The 17,966-nt window shown below is 42.0% G+C and overlaps 1 protein-coding gene across 1 annotated transcript; it reads right to left on the reverse strand.

Moving 5' to 3' along the window:
- Positions 1-642: 642 nt before the first annotated feature.
- On the reverse strand, positions 643-17,847 carry MCM8 (minichromosome maintenance 8 homologous recombination repair factor). Its single transcript, XM_080585587.1, has 18 exons — positions 17,198-17,847; positions 16,962-17,036; positions 16,380-16,462; positions 16,053-16,202; positions 15,209-15,312; positions 13,120-13,318; positions 11,974-12,059; positions 10,559-10,710; positions 9,301-9,499; positions 8,481-8,511; positions 8,031-8,171; positions 6,210-6,351; positions 5,395-5,590; positions 4,903-5,116; positions 3,770-3,979; positions 3,119-3,195; positions 2,476-2,665; positions 643-1,568 (listed from the first exon to the last, which is right to left on the reverse strand). The coding sequence occupies exons 1-18, from the start codon at positions 17,349-17,351 to the stop codon at positions 1,476-1,478; spliced, it is 2,496 nt and encodes an 831-aa protein (XP_080441713.1). The 5' UTR covers positions 17,352-17,847; the 3' UTR covers positions 643-1,475.
- Between the last annotated feature and the right edge of the window lie 119 nt (positions 17,848-17,966).

The raw sequence follows: 17,966 nt of genomic DNA on the forward strand, positions 1-17,966 counted from the left end.
GGAAGCACTGCAGAAGTGAAAGATGCACCTCGGCAGTGAAGCAGACACCAAGCTCACCCTGAGCCAGCAAAGCATCAGGGGCTGTGTTAAACTGGGTGCCTGTAGAGGGAGAGAAAAAAAGCCTCCTGCCTTGGATCCAGGTCTCCCCTGTCTGAGAGGGACGTACAGGAGTGAGTCCCATGCAGAGCTGCAATGATCAAAGGACTGGAGCTTATTTGATAACATGGGGACATGGGGCTGGGACTGCTGAGCCTGGAAGAGAGAAGGTTGTGGGCGATAATATTAATGTGTATCAACAGCAGACTGAGGGAACAAAGAAGAGTGAGTCAAACTTCTCAATAGTGCTGAGTGACAGACAGGACAAGCAGCAATGGCAATGAAACTCAAGGTGGCCCTGCTTGAGGAGTGTGGTGGGTCCAGATCAACTCAGAGTCCTTTCCAAGCTCAGCCAGAACTCCAGAGAGCAGGGCTAGGTGAGGCAGAACCCTGCCTCTGAAATTCCCATTCTGTGTTTTATCCCTTGTGCCCTACTACCCTAGGTTATAGTGTACGAAGTTGAAGAAAAGTCACTTAATGGAAGAGGTGAAATCATGAAGCTTATTTTCTTATACATCTTTATACATCTTAGAAATAGGAGGGTGGAAAACAGAAGCTTCAGCAACACATTCTTGATTTTTTTTAAATGCTTACATAAAGCTGAAAAAATCTGCCATTTTATTGGACTAGACCATGATCCTGATTTCATAAAATTGTACAGAGCACTTTGAATGCGTTATGGAATAGCTGTTAATACTCACACCCCTGTTCACCGTTACTGTATCTCTTGAATAAATAACAATAAATTCAACATTAATTTAAATATATTTAAGTTTAATGAAAAATAAAAATTCAATTCCTGTTTTACACATTAAATATTGTAAGAAGGAGAGCTTAAATTAGACTTGCACTTCAAATAAAATCTCAGAAAGACCAATAAATACAGAGTTACAAATCAGAAAACTAAAGCAATTTCAGTAAGGTATCACTTTTTACTGCTATAAAGCTGCATTGGCTCAACATGATGGTTCCCAAATTTTTGGAAACATTTCTACATATTAAATTCCTCAAACCAACTACAATGCTAAAAACGTAACTCACGTTGTCTTCTCGTGAAAGATTCCTTTTCTAAAATGTGTGGGTTGAACATCACCAAGTTTAGAAGCAACATTTGTTACTGTGATCATTTGGGCTAGCAGACCTACACCTGCAGGGTGAGTCAGGCAGCAGTATCACACAGCAGTTTGTCCCACCACAGCTTCAGCCAAGCCTGCTGGCATTACCAGTTCCCAAATAGTGATCTTGCACCTCAAGTAAGCAACAGTGCATCAGTTTCTGTGGTAGGCTGCAATTCAGGGTGCTTTACTGCTGTGTGTCCATCAGCCCGTTCCAGATACTTGGGTTACGTCTCAAAGTTCAGAGACAGGCAGTGTCTCTCTTCACATAGTCTGAAGCTGATAAACTCTCAAGCCTTTTTTCAAAAGATAACCCTGATCATTTAGGGATTGAATAAAGCTTTCAAAATCGAATACCTGGAGAAAAAAGACAAAGAAATATCAGACTGGAAGAATTAAATTTTATCTGGTACAAAGCAACATAAACAATTTAAAAGAATTGCAGTATTTACACATTACTTAGTAAACTATGCAGAGTAACATATGTTTATCCAAGTTCTGAAACACAAATGTCTACCAAATATACGAAACTATAATTTCTACAGTTCTCATTGATTTCCAAGTATTTATTCCAAGTCTAGAACATTGAATGGGCAAAAAGTACCATATGAAAGCAAAATTAGAATTAATTGACTTAGCTACAAGTAACTAGTTGCTAAATGAGCGTTCATTTGAGAAGTGTGGGCAATAATGCATTCTGAGGGCAGTAACATTCTGTCAGACAGGAATCACACCAAATCTACTCTATGTATAGCCAACACATGGACAAGTTTGGAAATGAAGTCATCTTGCCCCAGCAGACCAGGGTAGGTTGACCAGGTAAGAGAAGAACAGCATTACTGGCCACAGTAAGTTCCATACAGAGAAATTCCTCATCACTACTCCTCACTTTATTAGGCCTTAAGCCAGTTTCAAAAGTTTTACGTTGGCATTTAAAGCTTTTGACCATGAAGCCAGAAGTAGAATTAACTATCAATATTTTTGTTTGGCTGAAACCTCCCTCACAAGTACAGAATATAAACCTGTTACGGGATAAAATACATCCGTGGCCACGTGTCCTACACGATGTTCCTACCAAGTTACAGCATTCGGATGCCTGAAGCAGAAACAAAAACCCAAAGGGCACATCTGGGCCCAGTGAAGGCCAGGCAGAAACCTCACTGCACAAGTGGAACAGACACCACAACAGCCTAAATAAATAATAAACACACAATAAATAATTTTGGCTGCTCTTGTTGAAGAAATGCTCGATTCCCATACTTACTCGTATCTGCAGCTCCTTTGCAATCTGTCGAAGCTGTTGCAATTCAAAGAGATTGTTGTAAGTTCTTTCCGCAATACTGTTGAGGGCAGAAATAAATCTCTTGGCTTGTGACCGATTGCTCATCCCAGACCCATGCTGGGAACGTTCAAAGTCTAGTTTCCCAAACTCATCCGAGTAGGTTCCCAGCATGCTAAAATAAATACATGAACAGGAAGTAAGAGTAAAAATGCATTAAGTTCCTTCCTGAAACATAACTGCTTGAGATGCCTTTTTCCTAGGGGATGATTTCCTATCTAGGGACCTTAGATAAAGCATCTGTCCAAATCACTTTTAAACTTAAGTTGTTTAACAGCAACAATAGGCAGTGAGCACACAAGACTAAAATTTGTGGCAGTAACTCATCTCTAAATTACTGTGCACTGATATTCATAACTGCTTTGATGACACAGCTCAGAAGTTGAAGTGATGGTATTCAACTTGGGGCTGTTGTCAATTTTTAAACAAGAGTTAACAACTCTGAATGTTAGTACCACGGGCCTAAATTCGGTCGAGTCTTTTCTTCACCGTGTTTGCCTATCAGTATTAAAAAAAAAACTCTTTGAATAACACCAAGATGCTTTGTTTTTAAAGCACTGTATGTTACCTGTATTTCATTATTTCTATTACATCCTCAGCATCTTCCTTGGTACATTTCTCCCTTAATTCCAGCCTTGATCGTGCCTTAAAACAAAACAAAACAGAAAGGTGTATTTAAGATACTACACCTGATGTGAGAAAAGGCTACAGCCCTGCCCCATGCACTCAATGACACAACAAGCACAAGATTTGGGAGCACAGAGATGGAGCCTGAGCTCACAGGCTTTAGATGACGAGCCCTCTACTTTTTACAGCATTTCAATGTCACGTCCTTCAAACACACATTATCACCAGGTGAGAGTTTATTTTCTTTTTAATAGCGCATTCTTGGGAAGCAGCAGAATAACACAAACAGTGTTATTAAGGCATAGTGTTATGGAAAGCAGGAACAGTTTGAGTTCAAGATGGGCAGCAGCTTGTCCCTGCCTGCACCTACTTGCTCTCCTTTTAGGAGAGCATGATAGGTTTCATTTCTACCCCCTTAAGGGTGCTTTACCTCTTAAGAGGCTTTAAGCAACAGTAGTTCTTAAGCATTTGTAAGTCTCTTATACCTTAAAAATAAGGCGGTAAATAAGCTGTGAGAAAATACGGGATATCAGTATCACTTTAGGAATAATCTCTTTGCTTTCGATCCTTAAGTATCACAGCTTGAATTTACCTCGGTAAGTCGAATCAGTGACTCCAGCTGCCTCGTGGTGATTGGCGTGCTGTCTGCTCCTTGGTTCTGCTTCCGAAGCTCAAGGTAGAATTCCTGGAGGACCTGAGCAGCTTCTGGAGATAACTTTGGGTGAACGTACTGCCGAGCGTATCCGACGTACTTCCTCAGCAGCTGATGTGGAATGGCATCAAAGTTTTCTCCTGGTGAGATCTAACCCAATTACAAACAGAAGTCTCAGATTTTGGATTTTCTGTCAGAACGCTATAGAATACAAGTTTTAACATAAAAAATTCATCTTCTAGGCTTTATCTGGTGAAATCTTCATGAAGCTCGGAACATGGTGCCACATGTGAGCCATGTTCTTTTAAAGTCCATACACCGTGTTAAGACACACTTTGCCGCTTCAGAACAAGCAGCAGAAGCTTGTAATTTCCACTTCTTAGTGTAAAGGGCACCTAGCTATGTCAGGAATTCTCTCAAAAAGGGAAAATACAATTTCCCAATTGTTACAGTATACACCTCTACAGAAGTTTAAGCCATCACATTTCCCAAAGTGCAAGGGTTTAGCTCCCATAGGGGTTTATTTCTCCGAGACCTGGCATTTAGCAATATCAGCCTTCAGACTAACCACTGAGGTTTAATAACAAAATATCACTTCCCTCCCAAAATCCTCAATCTATCTCAGTCTGCAGATGTCCAAGTACCTGTCCAAGCACTTACACTGCTTTATATCGATTCAGTATTTCACAGCACATTATATAAAATTATTACACCCAGTCTAGTTCTGTAGCTCCTTACTGAAATCTAATACAGTAAATCTGATTTCACACAAAATACCTTCCCACTATCCAAACAAGAACAAACAAAAGAAAAAAAGCAACCCAGCTGATAAACTCTTTCCATGTGAATTGGCACAATTTTAGCAACTCCAACATGGTGGATGATGTTAGCTACGATAGACAACTTGCAGAAACTGGTGGCTGCGGCCTTAACACTTCTTGAATTCAGAGCCAGTTACCGTGAGAAGAATGGGAGTGGGAGACTGAAGACATCTAGCAGGTTGAGGTTGCCAGGTCCCACTGCAAGGAGCACGACAGAAACAGGCACAGCAACGGTCACAGGCCAAGTCCTACCTTTAGTCTTTCAAGCAGTGGCCGATCAGAAACAACTTCAAGAACAGAGTGATCCTGCACGTTGGCACGACTCACAACGGCGCTGCTGCACGCTGCCTGCTTTCCAGCTCGGATAGCCATCACGTGCTCAGACAGCAAGTGATCGTGATCTTCATTTGGGGTGTCCAGCAAAATGAAAACCAAATCAAATCTTGACAGCAAAGCACTCCCCATTCTGGAGTAAAGACAAGAAAACCAAACAATGCTTGTATCAATGTAGAAAAACAACAGCAACTCTGCTCTGCTTCAAAAATATTTAGAGAATTGTGTCCTTTTCATTCAGGATAAAGCAAAACTGCAATTTTTCTCCTAAAAAAAGCATGAGAAGTTATTACAATAAGCTTGTGTTCAAGCTCCAGGAAACTAGAAGTCAATTAAACCCAACTGCAAGACTGCCTGAAGCACCTGCTCCCGAATTTGGATCATATAAGCAGCATTTCAGAAAGTGCTCACTTTAAGTTCTCAGACACCGTTTTGGCTTTGTTATAATGTCCTCCAACTGGGTTTGCTGCAGCAACGATCGATGTCCTGGCTGGCAAGCTGCAAACAATGCCAGCTTTGGCAAGGCTGATACTTTGCTGTTCCATGGCTTCCAGCAGAGCCTGATGCTGGCTTCCCATCTTATCAAATTCATCTATTCCACAAATACCTGGAAACAATACAGGACAAGGGCTTATCAGAAAACACATTAACTAATGGACAAGTGTATGCTACAATCCAGTGCAACATCAGAACTCCACTCAGAGCCTAGGTACTGCGGGAGATCTTGGACCAAGCCTCCATTTCAGCAAGGTCTGTTTCCATTCCAAGCTGCTGCAGCTGAATCATTGTAAAGCTGGCTTGGCTTGCAGAGGCAGTGTCTTGGTTACTCGTTAAGGTGCCAAAACAAGCTGTTTGTAAAAGTAGAAATAAATGGCCAATCTCATAAGCAAGCTATTTTTCAAAAGCAGTAAGACTCCAGTAGCTGCCCTTAAGTCAAAGATTTCTCACAAAGGAAATCCTAGTTCTTTGCCACATGAAATAAGACTGGTATGCGAATTGCAGACCTCCAGTTTTATGCACATCCCAAGCCCTAAGAAAGCAGGAACCACCTCTGGAGGTCACTGGAGAAGCTCAGAACTTCCCAGATGGGGAAAGCCACTATCATACTTCAGATTTACATTTTTAATCCCCAGTTATGCAAGCACTGTAGTTAACAACCTCAGACTCCGCAGCACCCCCCACCACCATGTTTGTTCATACGAAACCTATGGCATTACAAGTATTACCTTGATCTCCGAGCACTAAAGCACCAGCTTCCAAGGCAAAATCTCCTGAAGCACCATCTCTAGACAGTGTAACAGTCAGGCCAGAGCTGGTGGAAGTATTACCACAAACATACACACCTCGAGGGGCAACGTTACACACTGCCTGGAAGAAGAAAATAGTTTTTTCTCATAAGCCTTATTCTAGAGAAACAGTACAAAGCAAAACCGAATCTGTTTCTTTCCATTTAACATGGTCCAACAGTAAAGCTGTAACTCCTTGCAACCCCAAAAGACATGTTTCTGCAAAGCAGTAGGAATAACTTTTGTCACAATACTTGCACTTAGCCACATCTACTGTGTTATCAAAACTACTAGGGTTTGGGGCTCAACATCTGCATCCAAAGTGTATTGAAATGGATCAGAGGTTTCCAAGCATCACAGAATTGCAGATACATAGTTTCTGTATTTTTAGGCCCCAGGGCTTATTTAGACTAACATCTTCTCTGGCTGGCCAACACAAGCAGCTTCAGAGGGGGGGAAGCATCGTTTGTTCCACAACTAAGGGATGAAGGAGAGCCCTAGTCTTTGCCGTGCCCCTAGTATCCAGAAAACAGCTTGTGTTTTGAATGGACTGGCAAAAGACAGACAGTGTTGCAGTTAAGTTTGTTTAGAAAACAGTTATCATTAGAGATTTCCTGGAAAAAATTCACTTTGGTTACTGGTGCTTGTTTTATTCAAAAGGTAACACCCAAAGTATATTTGCTCAGTACCAGAGAAGTGACAGGCACTGACAATTGAATTAAAAAACAAACAAACAAAAGACAAGAACAACAACAACAAAACCCACCACAAACTGGCTTCTACATAGCTTTTTTCTTGTCCTTGTGATTTTTTTTCTGTGGCAGTGATGACAGAAAGGAGGTTTGTCTCAGGGTCTTATCTGAGGAATAGGCTACCAGCACTTCTCTAATAGCATTCTATTACTTAGTATTATGTGGGGGGGAAAAAAGCCGTGAAGTCACTTATTATATGCCAGATACGCCCAATTCAGTGAAAAAATAAAAAATCATTTATCAGAATGCTTGCACATGCACCTGTCACTTTGGTTAAATTATTTCAAGGCACATCGTTAACATGGCATATCCATGTTTAAAAAAATCTGAGTCTTTTTAATGAGGTATGGAATACTGCAAGTCCAGGAAAACTCTGTCCCCTTTCACTCCTCTGTAACCACAGGCAAAGACGTGGAACTTTAAAAACCATTTGGTTCAAGATAAATTCTGCTGTTAACTGGCTTTGCAGTCATGCAAAAAAATGCCCACCAAGACTGAGATGCAAACATAGGAGCAGGTTCCTTCCCTGAAGAGCAGGGATCTGGGCCAGCCACATAGAAGTAGGATAAGAGAACAGAAATAAGCCTCGCAGAGGTGAATAGCATGGTGGTTCTAAAAATGCCCTTATTTTATTTGACAGTAGGATAGCTACATGAATAAAGTGAAACACCTCACCGAGAAGATAAGTTGGTGAAAGGAGCGAAAAAGGGCAGGACAGCAAGAGTACAAAGTACTTTAAAGTCCACAGGATTGACTGAGTATCTCTGCTTTGAAAACGTTTTAACAGGCTGGTTCTCTTCTGCAAGGCTCTCTGGAAAGAGCGGACTGCAGGGAAGCCATTTGGGTGCTATACACTACGTCTGAGGCATGCCGGATGAAAAGACGTCTCCAGCACCGCCAAGAAACCCCTTGGTCTTCGTGCAGCTACCCTACAATGCTCACAGGAAGTAAAGGTAGCAAGGAATTACTGAAAAATACAATCATGCAGTAGTAAGAAATCAACTCATACTTGCAGCATTTGACTTTTTCCTAATCCTGGATCTCCAACAACCAGAACATGTGGATCTCCTCGAACCGGGATTCTGTTCTTGTCATCGACAAACTTCTGACATCCTCCAAATAACGCCAGGGCCAAGCCTGCCTTGACAATCTGTAGCAGCACACACCGATGTAGTCAGTATTCGGTCATTGTGATCGGTACTGACAGCTCCCCAGAACTGCTTGTAATAACCCTTCTCTTCTGGATGGCTGAACTTAAATCCCAGAAGGAAGTTGCAAAGGTATAAGGCTGCCACCTCCCTGTTAGTTCATGCACTGGAACAACACTGAAAAGTCACCCATAAATACAGCCCCTGCCCCTTCCCTCCACCCCAGGTAAACTTCACAAATCCTGTAGGAGTTTACTGTGGCATAAACATTTCAGCCCGAAGTTGCAAAGCAGAGCTGTCAAACTGCTTACCTCATGGCCATAGATGGCAGGACAAAGAGAGCTGAAAAACAAAGAATACTGTGACACGGGGGGGGGAAACACAGATCTCATGTTACTATTAAATCATCACGTGTTCTGTCTCTCGTCCCAGAACACTTTTATAAGTATAAAAATTTTGCTTAGTTGTTGAATTCTTAGAATCAGTTTGAATGTAAAAACAGTACCATATTTCCAAAAATTTTTAGATAACCAGATATACTTGAAACAATATGAAAAGCCTTTTGAGTTTGCACAAATGCTAAGAAGGACCATTTTCCCAGTGGTTGCTGCACTGTTCTGACTTTTATCAAATAGCTACCTGTAAACCTCCTTCTAAAGGTTCTACAGTTTTGTGTTCTTTGATTCCACTGGCAGGACCTGAGGGACAGTCCGGCTAGAGAAATACTTCTTCATCTGAACTGAGGGTCTTTCACACCCACTAATCGTTACCTCTTCCCTCTCTGCTGCAGAAAAGCATAGCAGAGAACAAAACAGTGCTTGTGAGTTAAACTGGTCAGTGAGAAGCACAAATTAGTGAATTGCTTTGTTTACCTGATGCTTTCTGTCTCAGGGTTGACCTGAAAAACTTGGAACTTCCCTGTATCCCAAAGTCCTAACAGCCTCAGTTTCTGTACGCATTCCCCACTGCAATAGTTCCACTTCCTCCCACGTCCTTTGCCCACTTCACTGAAACCTCAATATCCTATGTTGCACAGGCCTCAGACATTTCACAGCTTTAAGGCCAGCCGCCAAGTTAGACGGGGTTTGGTCATGCTGATTCAGAAGTTAATCGAGCTCTGACACAACTTACTTCACAATGAGCCTGAAGAGATTTTCCTCAGCTTGGATTTCTTGAACAGCATAGAGGTCCTTAAGCGAAAACTCCATGAATGATCTCTGAAAAGTCTCATCATCAAAGTTCTTTGTTTTTTGTCCTTTACTGTTGCTGACAGAATTCGCCTCGATGTACAACAGGAACACACACTTGTCATTCTTATTTTTAGAAGCTCCTGGTAGAAAGATTGACAGACAATGAGGAAGAAATTTTGCATTTTAAATAGTGATGTTATTTACAGATGTCACAGGGCAATTCCGAAATATTTAGCAGACATGCGTACAGCCTCTATTTGCATATTTAAGTAGTTGGACACCTGCATTTTCAAAAATTGATGCAAAGTGAGTAAAAGCTTCTAGCTACATTTTTTCTTTAAGATCCCTGCATTTAGGTCCATAAAACATTTTACTGGACTTTGGGGGGGGGGAACACAATGTGTTTATGCATTTTCTCCCAACATAAGTGAAGTCTTCCAGGAATTTTAAGTTATATTACTCCAGGCGAGTAAAAGATTGTACACAAGATTTTCCCACTCAGTATTTACGGAAAAAAAAATTGTAGAGTGCCGAACAATTGAACATATACCTTAATAATTAAACGTTTTCTGTATGCTCCAGAGAATGATAACTGAGCAGTGAACACAGGCTCACAATAAATCACGACTGCAATTCTCTGCAATACGTTCATTCTATTACAGCTACGCACAACGTGCTTCTTCATTTTTGGGGAAAACAACGATTCTAAGATTTCTCTAGGGAGAACTATACTGAAAAAGGTAATATGCCTTCACAGTCATATGATGGTTTTTCTGTAATTTGAAGGAGACACTGAAGGAAAAAGGTTAAATGAATAATGAGCCTCAATGAGACTTCAGGAAATAAGGATGTCTCCCCACATGTGAGCAGTTCAGAGGAGGCTTTCCTATCAGCTGACTCACCATAAAACACTACGTGCCAGGACTGGAACTTGAGGACTACAGTTAAATATAGACCAGTGGGTTGCAAAAGACAAACTCCCTCTATCAGTGGACATTTGAGACAGCGCTCCTCTTGAGCAGCGGGCAGATTGCCTTTTCAGTATGGCACCTTGGTAGGAAACTTTGGGAACTTCTTAAATACACTCAATGCTTTTACAACTTTGAGAGCTCAAATGAAAGAGGATGACTGTTCATCCTGTTGGGAAATGACTAGAAAAAAAAAACAAACACAAAAGTATCCCGAGATGCGTGTTTTACCTTCCTCAGTGCTCGACACCTTAACTATCCCTGTAATTGTGACTACATCTCCTGGGACGCAGCTGTCCACCAGATCTTGAACCAGTTCACATTCGATTGTGCGAGGGATTCGGCCTGCTTCTCGCTGATCGTCCGACATGAGCTCCTGAACCCTGCAATACACGTGGTAAGCACGCAGTCCGTGTGTAACGTTATATGGTAACACCATGTGTTACCAATTCCGGCACACAAAGAATGGCATACATCACGAAGGGAGGCACCAGAAATGTCCTGATCAACACTAGAAACAGTGGTGCTGGATTTGGAGAAACAGGCTTTTTCAACTCAGACTTGAGCGAAAGGGCATATAACATACCTAAAACCCCAAAAGACAGTAACAATGTACTCCTGAAATAATAATCAATGTGGAGTTCAGATTTTCTAGCGCTGGTGAGTGCATTCATGTAGAAATACGTACGGTATGTGAAATAAGATGGCCTTTATTTACAAAGTTAGGAGGTCAGACATTATAGCCCTGATGAGCGCTTAATTGTCATTTTAACCCTAGAAAACGCCACGAAGTTCCTCAGACCACAGCAAGAACAGTACTGCGCTGTGTAACTGCAAAAGGCCAGCAGCTATCAGGTTCTTTAAAAGGTTCTGATTTTGACTCTGCACATAGAGTCCTGCAAATTTTCCTAGCAGCTTAGCATAAAGCTTCTCTTAAGCTGTGATGAACAGCACCCTCTACAGCTACTAACAAGAATGTCAGCACTGTGTTTAATGAGTTCCAAATCACTTATTGCAGAAAGTTCTTCAAAAAATACACTTGGATGTCATTTGGCACAAGAAGAGCACATGAACTTACAGAATCTGAGCACAACCAGAGGAAAGCAGTAAGAGTTCTGTTTCTGTTCAGGTAAGCTTACTGCTTACCTGCAGTAAGCTAACAGGATGACCAAAACACTGAGCAAACTCTCCTGCATGTGTATTTTGGGACAACAGCAGCATGGTCACAGTACAGTAGAGCCAAAGAAATGATAAGAAACATTCAGTTCGTTCAAATCAAGTGTCACAGCTGACGAGTAATTTAACAGGGCTTTCGTAATTGACTTTCTGTTAATTAAAAGGAATTATTAAATATTAGATGCAACTGAAATAATGCAGAAAGTCTACAAAGAGCACAGACTTAACATTTCTCAAGGAACTCACATTAGGAGGAATGCCCAAGAAACTATTACATTGTTCAGGGTTAACATACAAAGTACACTATTTCTCTGATAAAACAACTGCTTTGCAACACAATATTTGAAGAGTGCTTACTGCAAAAGGATAAGGAGATTAAAATGACAGAGTGTAACACAGAATGGGCCATCCTGTTGCTTTTTGGCTACTGCGTTTACGACATTTTTGTGCAGGAGGGGGGAGATGCTTACTTAACAGACTGCCAGTCCACTGTTGTGGTTAAAGGAGAGCTTCTGTCGGGTGTGAATGACCGGCCACGGCACTCGGGTATAAGGCACTGTAATAGAATTAATTACAATTCGTTCTCAATCTTTTTTTTTTTTTTAAAATAAACTGCCTTTTCTATTTTTCAAAATGAAAGCAAGACAACAATATTGATTACCACAATTTAAGGAAAAAAATCATTAAATTAAGACTACAGACTAACACATAATTAACAAAGAGATAACAAGCACAGACAGCTGATCCCTGAGTCAGTTGTTAGAGCAAACACGGGTAATTTGTATGATCCCCTGACTCACAGGAGTTTCTACAAATTGCTTTTGTTTCAGGAGTATACATTTTTTTCAAGGTTATGCACTAATTCAAAGCTGGATGATAAGTTTTTTTTTTGTTGTTTTTTTTTTTTGTTTTTTTGTTTTTAAATGTGTGACGTGTCACTCCCGCTCTACTCTGCGCTGGTGCGGCCTCACTTCGAGTACTGTGTGCAGTTCTGGGCACCACAGTACAAAAAGGACATGAAACTGTTGGAGAGTGTCCAGAGGAGGGCGACGAAGATGGTGAAGGGCCTAGAGGGGAAGACGTATGAGGAGCGGCTGAGGTCACTGGGCCTGTTCAGCCTGGAGAAGAGGAGGCTGAGGGGGGACCTCATCATAGTCTACAACTTCCTCTCGAGGGGGAGTGGAGAGGCAGGTGACCTATTCTCTGTTATCACCAGTGACAGGACCCATGGGAACGGTGTTAAGCTGAGGCGGGGGAAGTTTAGGCTGGACATCAGGAAGAGGTTCTTCACCGAGAGGGTGGTTGCACACTGGAGCAGGCTCCCCAGTGAAGTCACTGCACCAAGCCTGTCTGAATTTAAGAAACGATTGGACTGTGCTCTTAGTCACATGGTCTAAACTTTTGGGCAGACCTGTGCGGTATCAAGAGTTGGACTTGATGATCCTTATGGGTCCCTTCCAACTCGGGATATTCTATGATTCTATGTTTAAACTAGCTTTAAATATCAAAACTAATTCCCCTTTCACCACCCTTCAACGCCCACTGGTATTGCCATTTTTCAAATCCCTACAGGAATGCAAGAGGGAGAAGTATGAGCTTAGGCAATTTTAACTTACCTTACTTGGAAGAGTGTATTTTCCATCAGGCAGAGGAACGCTCTGAACATCTCCGCATGTGCCACAGACAAAGGCTAGCTTAGTGCACAGAGGCTTAATGTTACTGACGCGCACAACAGTACCCCGCAAGGCGATGTATTTCCCATAGCAGTTGGCCCGGACGTTTTTCAGCTGAGTTAGCGGATCGTAGTTGTAAATCCTACACAAAAGTTAAGCATGAACATTTCGAAAGCCTACCACATTTAAACGAAGAACCAAAAAAACAAACCAAAGCAAAACCCAATCAATCAAAAAAACCCACACCCAACAAAAAGAGGCTTGCAAGCAAATTATGAACAGCAGTCCGGAGCAATGATGAGAATGACTGCATCTGTGCACTCACGGCCTAGTCTTTGACAGCTGTTCTTGAAAGCAGCACATTTAACATTCCCCAACCGTACATTTTGTTTGTACCTCACCCTGGAAACAACCAAGACTACTGAAATCACAGAAAATACTTAATAATCATGTATAACTGCCTTTGAATTATTCCCAGTTAAGACCAAGGTTTAGACTTGTGACAAAAGAATCAAAGATTTATGTCTGTGCTCCAATAGAAGTGGTGGATTTTTACGCTTCAGGGATTTAACAATGCTGTCACCCAGTACGACACATTGCACCTCATAAACGAGGACAAAGAATACCCAAGCAAATCATTCTGAAGAACAAATTTCAATAACAGAACTGTTTAAGTGAGAATGGACCTCTTGAAACTGTCTAGTCCAACCCTCCTCTCAAGCAGAGCCCCTTTGAGCTGGTTGTCCAGGACTGTCCGGTTGGGTTTTCACCATTTCCACAGAGAGATTTCACAGCCTCTCTGGGCAACCTGCACCAGTGTTTGATCACCTCCACGGTATAAAGGGAAAGAAAAATGCAGAACAACTAAGTTTTCTTGTACTCAGATCACCTCTTGTCCTGAAATCCTGTGTCTGAGTACCGCTTTTGTTGCCTTGCTCCTTACTCTTAAGGTCCTGAACTCCACCAACTCACTGTTCAACCCTGCCCATTGTGCTGCAGAACCCTTTTAGGAGCATGGTATTTTTATGGACTTCTCAGAACTTTCCTCTAGAGAATAAAGGTCCATAATTGTCCCTTATAATTTGAGAGCTTGCATATGCTTTTTTTGTCTACAGGTTTTCCTAAACACTGGCCAGTATCTAATTAAAACAGTGCAGTTTTGTAACAACAAAACTTAAGAATATATCATCGTCTGGCAAACCCCCCAATGAATTCGAACTGCTGTGTCAAAACATGCTGGGACCAGCAGAAAAAAAAAAAAAATTAAACTCAGATAGAGCTAATACTCCCAGTCCCCCTCAGAATCCCGAGGTCTGAGACGCTTTTCTGAAGAAAAAAATGCACCTAGGACTTATTTCATTAGGAAACCAAAGGAAGTCACATTTTCACAGTGATAACAGCAATTAAGATTCTTGAATGTATATGCTTATTCAAAAATTGGTATAATTTCAGTTTCTTCATTTCAAATTAAAGGTTAAATAATTAGAAATAGTATTCTTGAAGCTTTCTATCAGTAATCCTTTAAGAGACGCAAGCTAAAATGAAAGAACAAATCTTCCTCTACCACTGTCAAATCATACATACAGGGAATAGTAAATATTGCCCACTATAGTTTAGGTACACACCAAATCATCTCCTTTTTGAAGGCAAGCCTTTTACTACCAGAAGGCTAGATTCTTTTGAACCCTTTCCTAATTCCCCTAGTAAACATCAGAAATATAAACATATTTCTGTTTTTGACGAATACATGTTTCACAGAATAGTTGCTCTACTTCTAAGTTACTTCTCTATGTATAAACTGTTTCTTCAGCTTATAAGCAGGTTTCCTTTTGCCTTTGCCTTCACCGGGACAGCTTAGCTTCTGTCATTGCAAAGATAAAAACGTAGACTGTTCTTCTGGAAATATCTTCACAGGGTCAAGTCTCTTGATTAAATAAATAAGCCTTCAGCACCACGCACGGACACTGATGATCACTACAGAAGAGGGAAAAGGATCTTCCTGAAAACAAAACAAACACTCAACACCTATTACCTGGCATGAATGAGAGGCACATTTATTACAGCTTCTCCATCAAGCGGTAATCCTTCCTGCACCTGCAGCTCTGCAGCATGCCTTTCAAGGTCCTTTGTTAGCACCTAGACAGAAGAGAAAGGCAGGCACAAACTTCATATTCCCTTCATATTCCCTGCAACATGGGTTCAACTGGCTACCGTTTGGTTATTGTCAGACCCACTGGTGAAGTCCAAAGAGCTCTCTGCTGTCCAGCAGTGTCCCACTAAACAGTGTTCTCCTACTTCTTAACAACTCTAAGATTCATTTTAAAAGGAATTTAAGATTGCGTTTCTTGAATTATAAAATGAATGCTTACAATAGTCTTCAATCCTGGTCAAGGCACGGAGTTTTGTTTGACAAAAACAAAAGCACCTGAGAATTTGCCTTTCAACAAGCAGTGAAATACTCCTTTAACAGACACTGAACAGAGCCAGGAATTCTTGCACCTGCTTACCACTCACCCATCAGGTATGGCTCTTCTGTGTGAGGTCAGATAAATAGCACAAGTAACTCTCAGCCCACTGATCAAAACAGGAATTAGAAGTCACTACGGCATAACTGTTAGATCTACGTTTAGTTTTAGCCAACTGCTTTGACTACGACTAAGCAAAACACACTAAGACCAGAGAATTTCCAAAACAGGATTTTGTAGACCATACAGAAATGGCATAGAGATGGAAGTTATTGAGTTTTGATTGAACAAAAGATTTCCATGACACAGAAAAGCACAGAAATTCGTTTTTATATCATAATTGCCTTAAAGTCCCCCTGATTCTTTTCATTACAAGGGGTATGATCGCATGTATTAGAACTTCACATTTACCTGGTGAATTGCTAGACCCATACACTGTAATGTTTTCTGAGGCATATCCCGTAACTCCGCAGATACATTTGGTATTGATTTAGTTAATTCTCTATCTTCTATCAGGTCCTTATAATCCACAAGGATACTTCCTTTTCTTTCTATTTCATCCTGCAAAACATTTAAAGTTACCAAATACAAGTCAAATTATAAACACAATACATCCAAATCATGTCATAAACATTTCACATCTGTGATGGAGATTATCTTTGATAGAGAAAATAAGATTATCTAATGTCACTACATCAACAATATATATATACATATACACATATATATATATTTTACCTTATCATAAAGGTCAATGCGTTGCATGAAAAATTTTTCAAAGGCTTGAGTCTTCAGGACAAAAGGAGACTTGTCAGCATAAGCTAATCAGAAACACACTACGTTAGTAATTGACAGAAATACTTATTTCAATTTCACAAAATACATGAAAAGGCAATTTTTGTTCCATTCTTTTTCTGCGTTCCAGAACCGAGGAAGATGACTGATCTCTACAGTCCCACAGTAACGTCCTGTTACAAGGTGTGTTATAAGAGAGCTGTCTCTAGGATGACAGAGGTCAAGCGCATCGGAGCAGGAAAAGTTCAATAGAGGCACAGAGATTCCAGCCTTTGACAGACTCTATGCTTTATGTAATTGAGCAACTTAAGAAAGATCTTATTTTACACTACTCAGGATTTCTTTCCAAGGTTTGGAGTCCACAGAGATTACAGCGTGCTATAATCAGCGTACAGATTGAAATCTGTATCACATTCATATAACAAACACAAATGCTTTCTCTTCCACTTATCCTGTCTACTTATAACCCACTCTAGAAAAAATGGAATAGGATATTTGCTATATGTAATTTTGGTCTAAAAATACCTTCAGAAAAATAAAGTTTCCAGCCCTTATACGGAATAAACTGGTCCAATGTTGACTGAACTAGTCGAGATGTTACTGAAAGAGATTGAAATGGGGATTAAAACCATGTAGACACTAAAACTTTACAAATTTTATTGTCAGTGACTCTTTAGAGCAGCAGAAGGCAAGCAGTGCCATTGTTCGGCGCACAAGCAGGCACAAGAGGTTGCCCAGAAAACAGTGAGGAACCAGCTCACCAGGTTGGGGCATTCTCTTCCACTCTGCCTTTTGTCCTCCTCGTCCTCGCCATCCTCCTCGCCATCCTCCTCGCCATCCTCCTCTCCACCCTCCTCTCCACCCCTGGAAGCCTCTCCCCCGGGCAGCCCCCCTTCCTCTGACATCCGCGCTCATTTTGCTCTAGGGGCATCAGCTCGGGGCAATGACGATGGGCAGAAAATTCACAAATTACTGCTGCTGACCAGGCGGGGAGCGAGAACCCGGGGGGTGGTGGCCCCTCCAAGCTTTGGGGCCCCCCTCCAAGCCCCAGGGGGACCCCCTCAAGCGCTGAGGGACCTACTCAAGATTTGGGGCCCCCGTCTGAGGCCTTAGGGTCCCACTTATAGGACTTTGGGTTCCTCTCCCAGCCCCGAGGTCCCCCTTCCAAGCCTTGGGGTCCGCCCCCAAGTCCCGGGGGGACCCCTCGAAGCCCTGAGGGACCCGCTCAAGACTTGGAGCCCCCGTTCGAGGCCTTGGGGTTCCTCTTATAGGACTTGGGGTCCCCCTCCCAGCCCCTGGGTCCCTCTCCGAGCCCCAGGGGGACCCTCCAAGACCCGGGGGGTCCCTCCCGAGGCCGCTCCGTGCCCCGCCCGCAGCCTGTCCGCCTCAGCCCTCACGGAGCACGCCCCGCCACCTCCTCTCCCCTCAGGAGCCGGCCCGCTTTGGCGCCCAAACGCCACTTCCGGCCGTGCCACCAATCCTCGCGGAGCGCGCGACGGCCCCCTCCCCTCCGCGCCGCGTTGCCATGGA

The sequence above is a fragment of the Anser brachyrhynchus genome (genome assembly GCF_964034855.1).
Source record: "Anser brachyrhynchus genome assembly, chromosome: 3".
NCBI lineage: Eukaryota > Metazoa > Chordata > Aves > Anseriformes > Anatidae > Anser > Anser brachyrhynchus.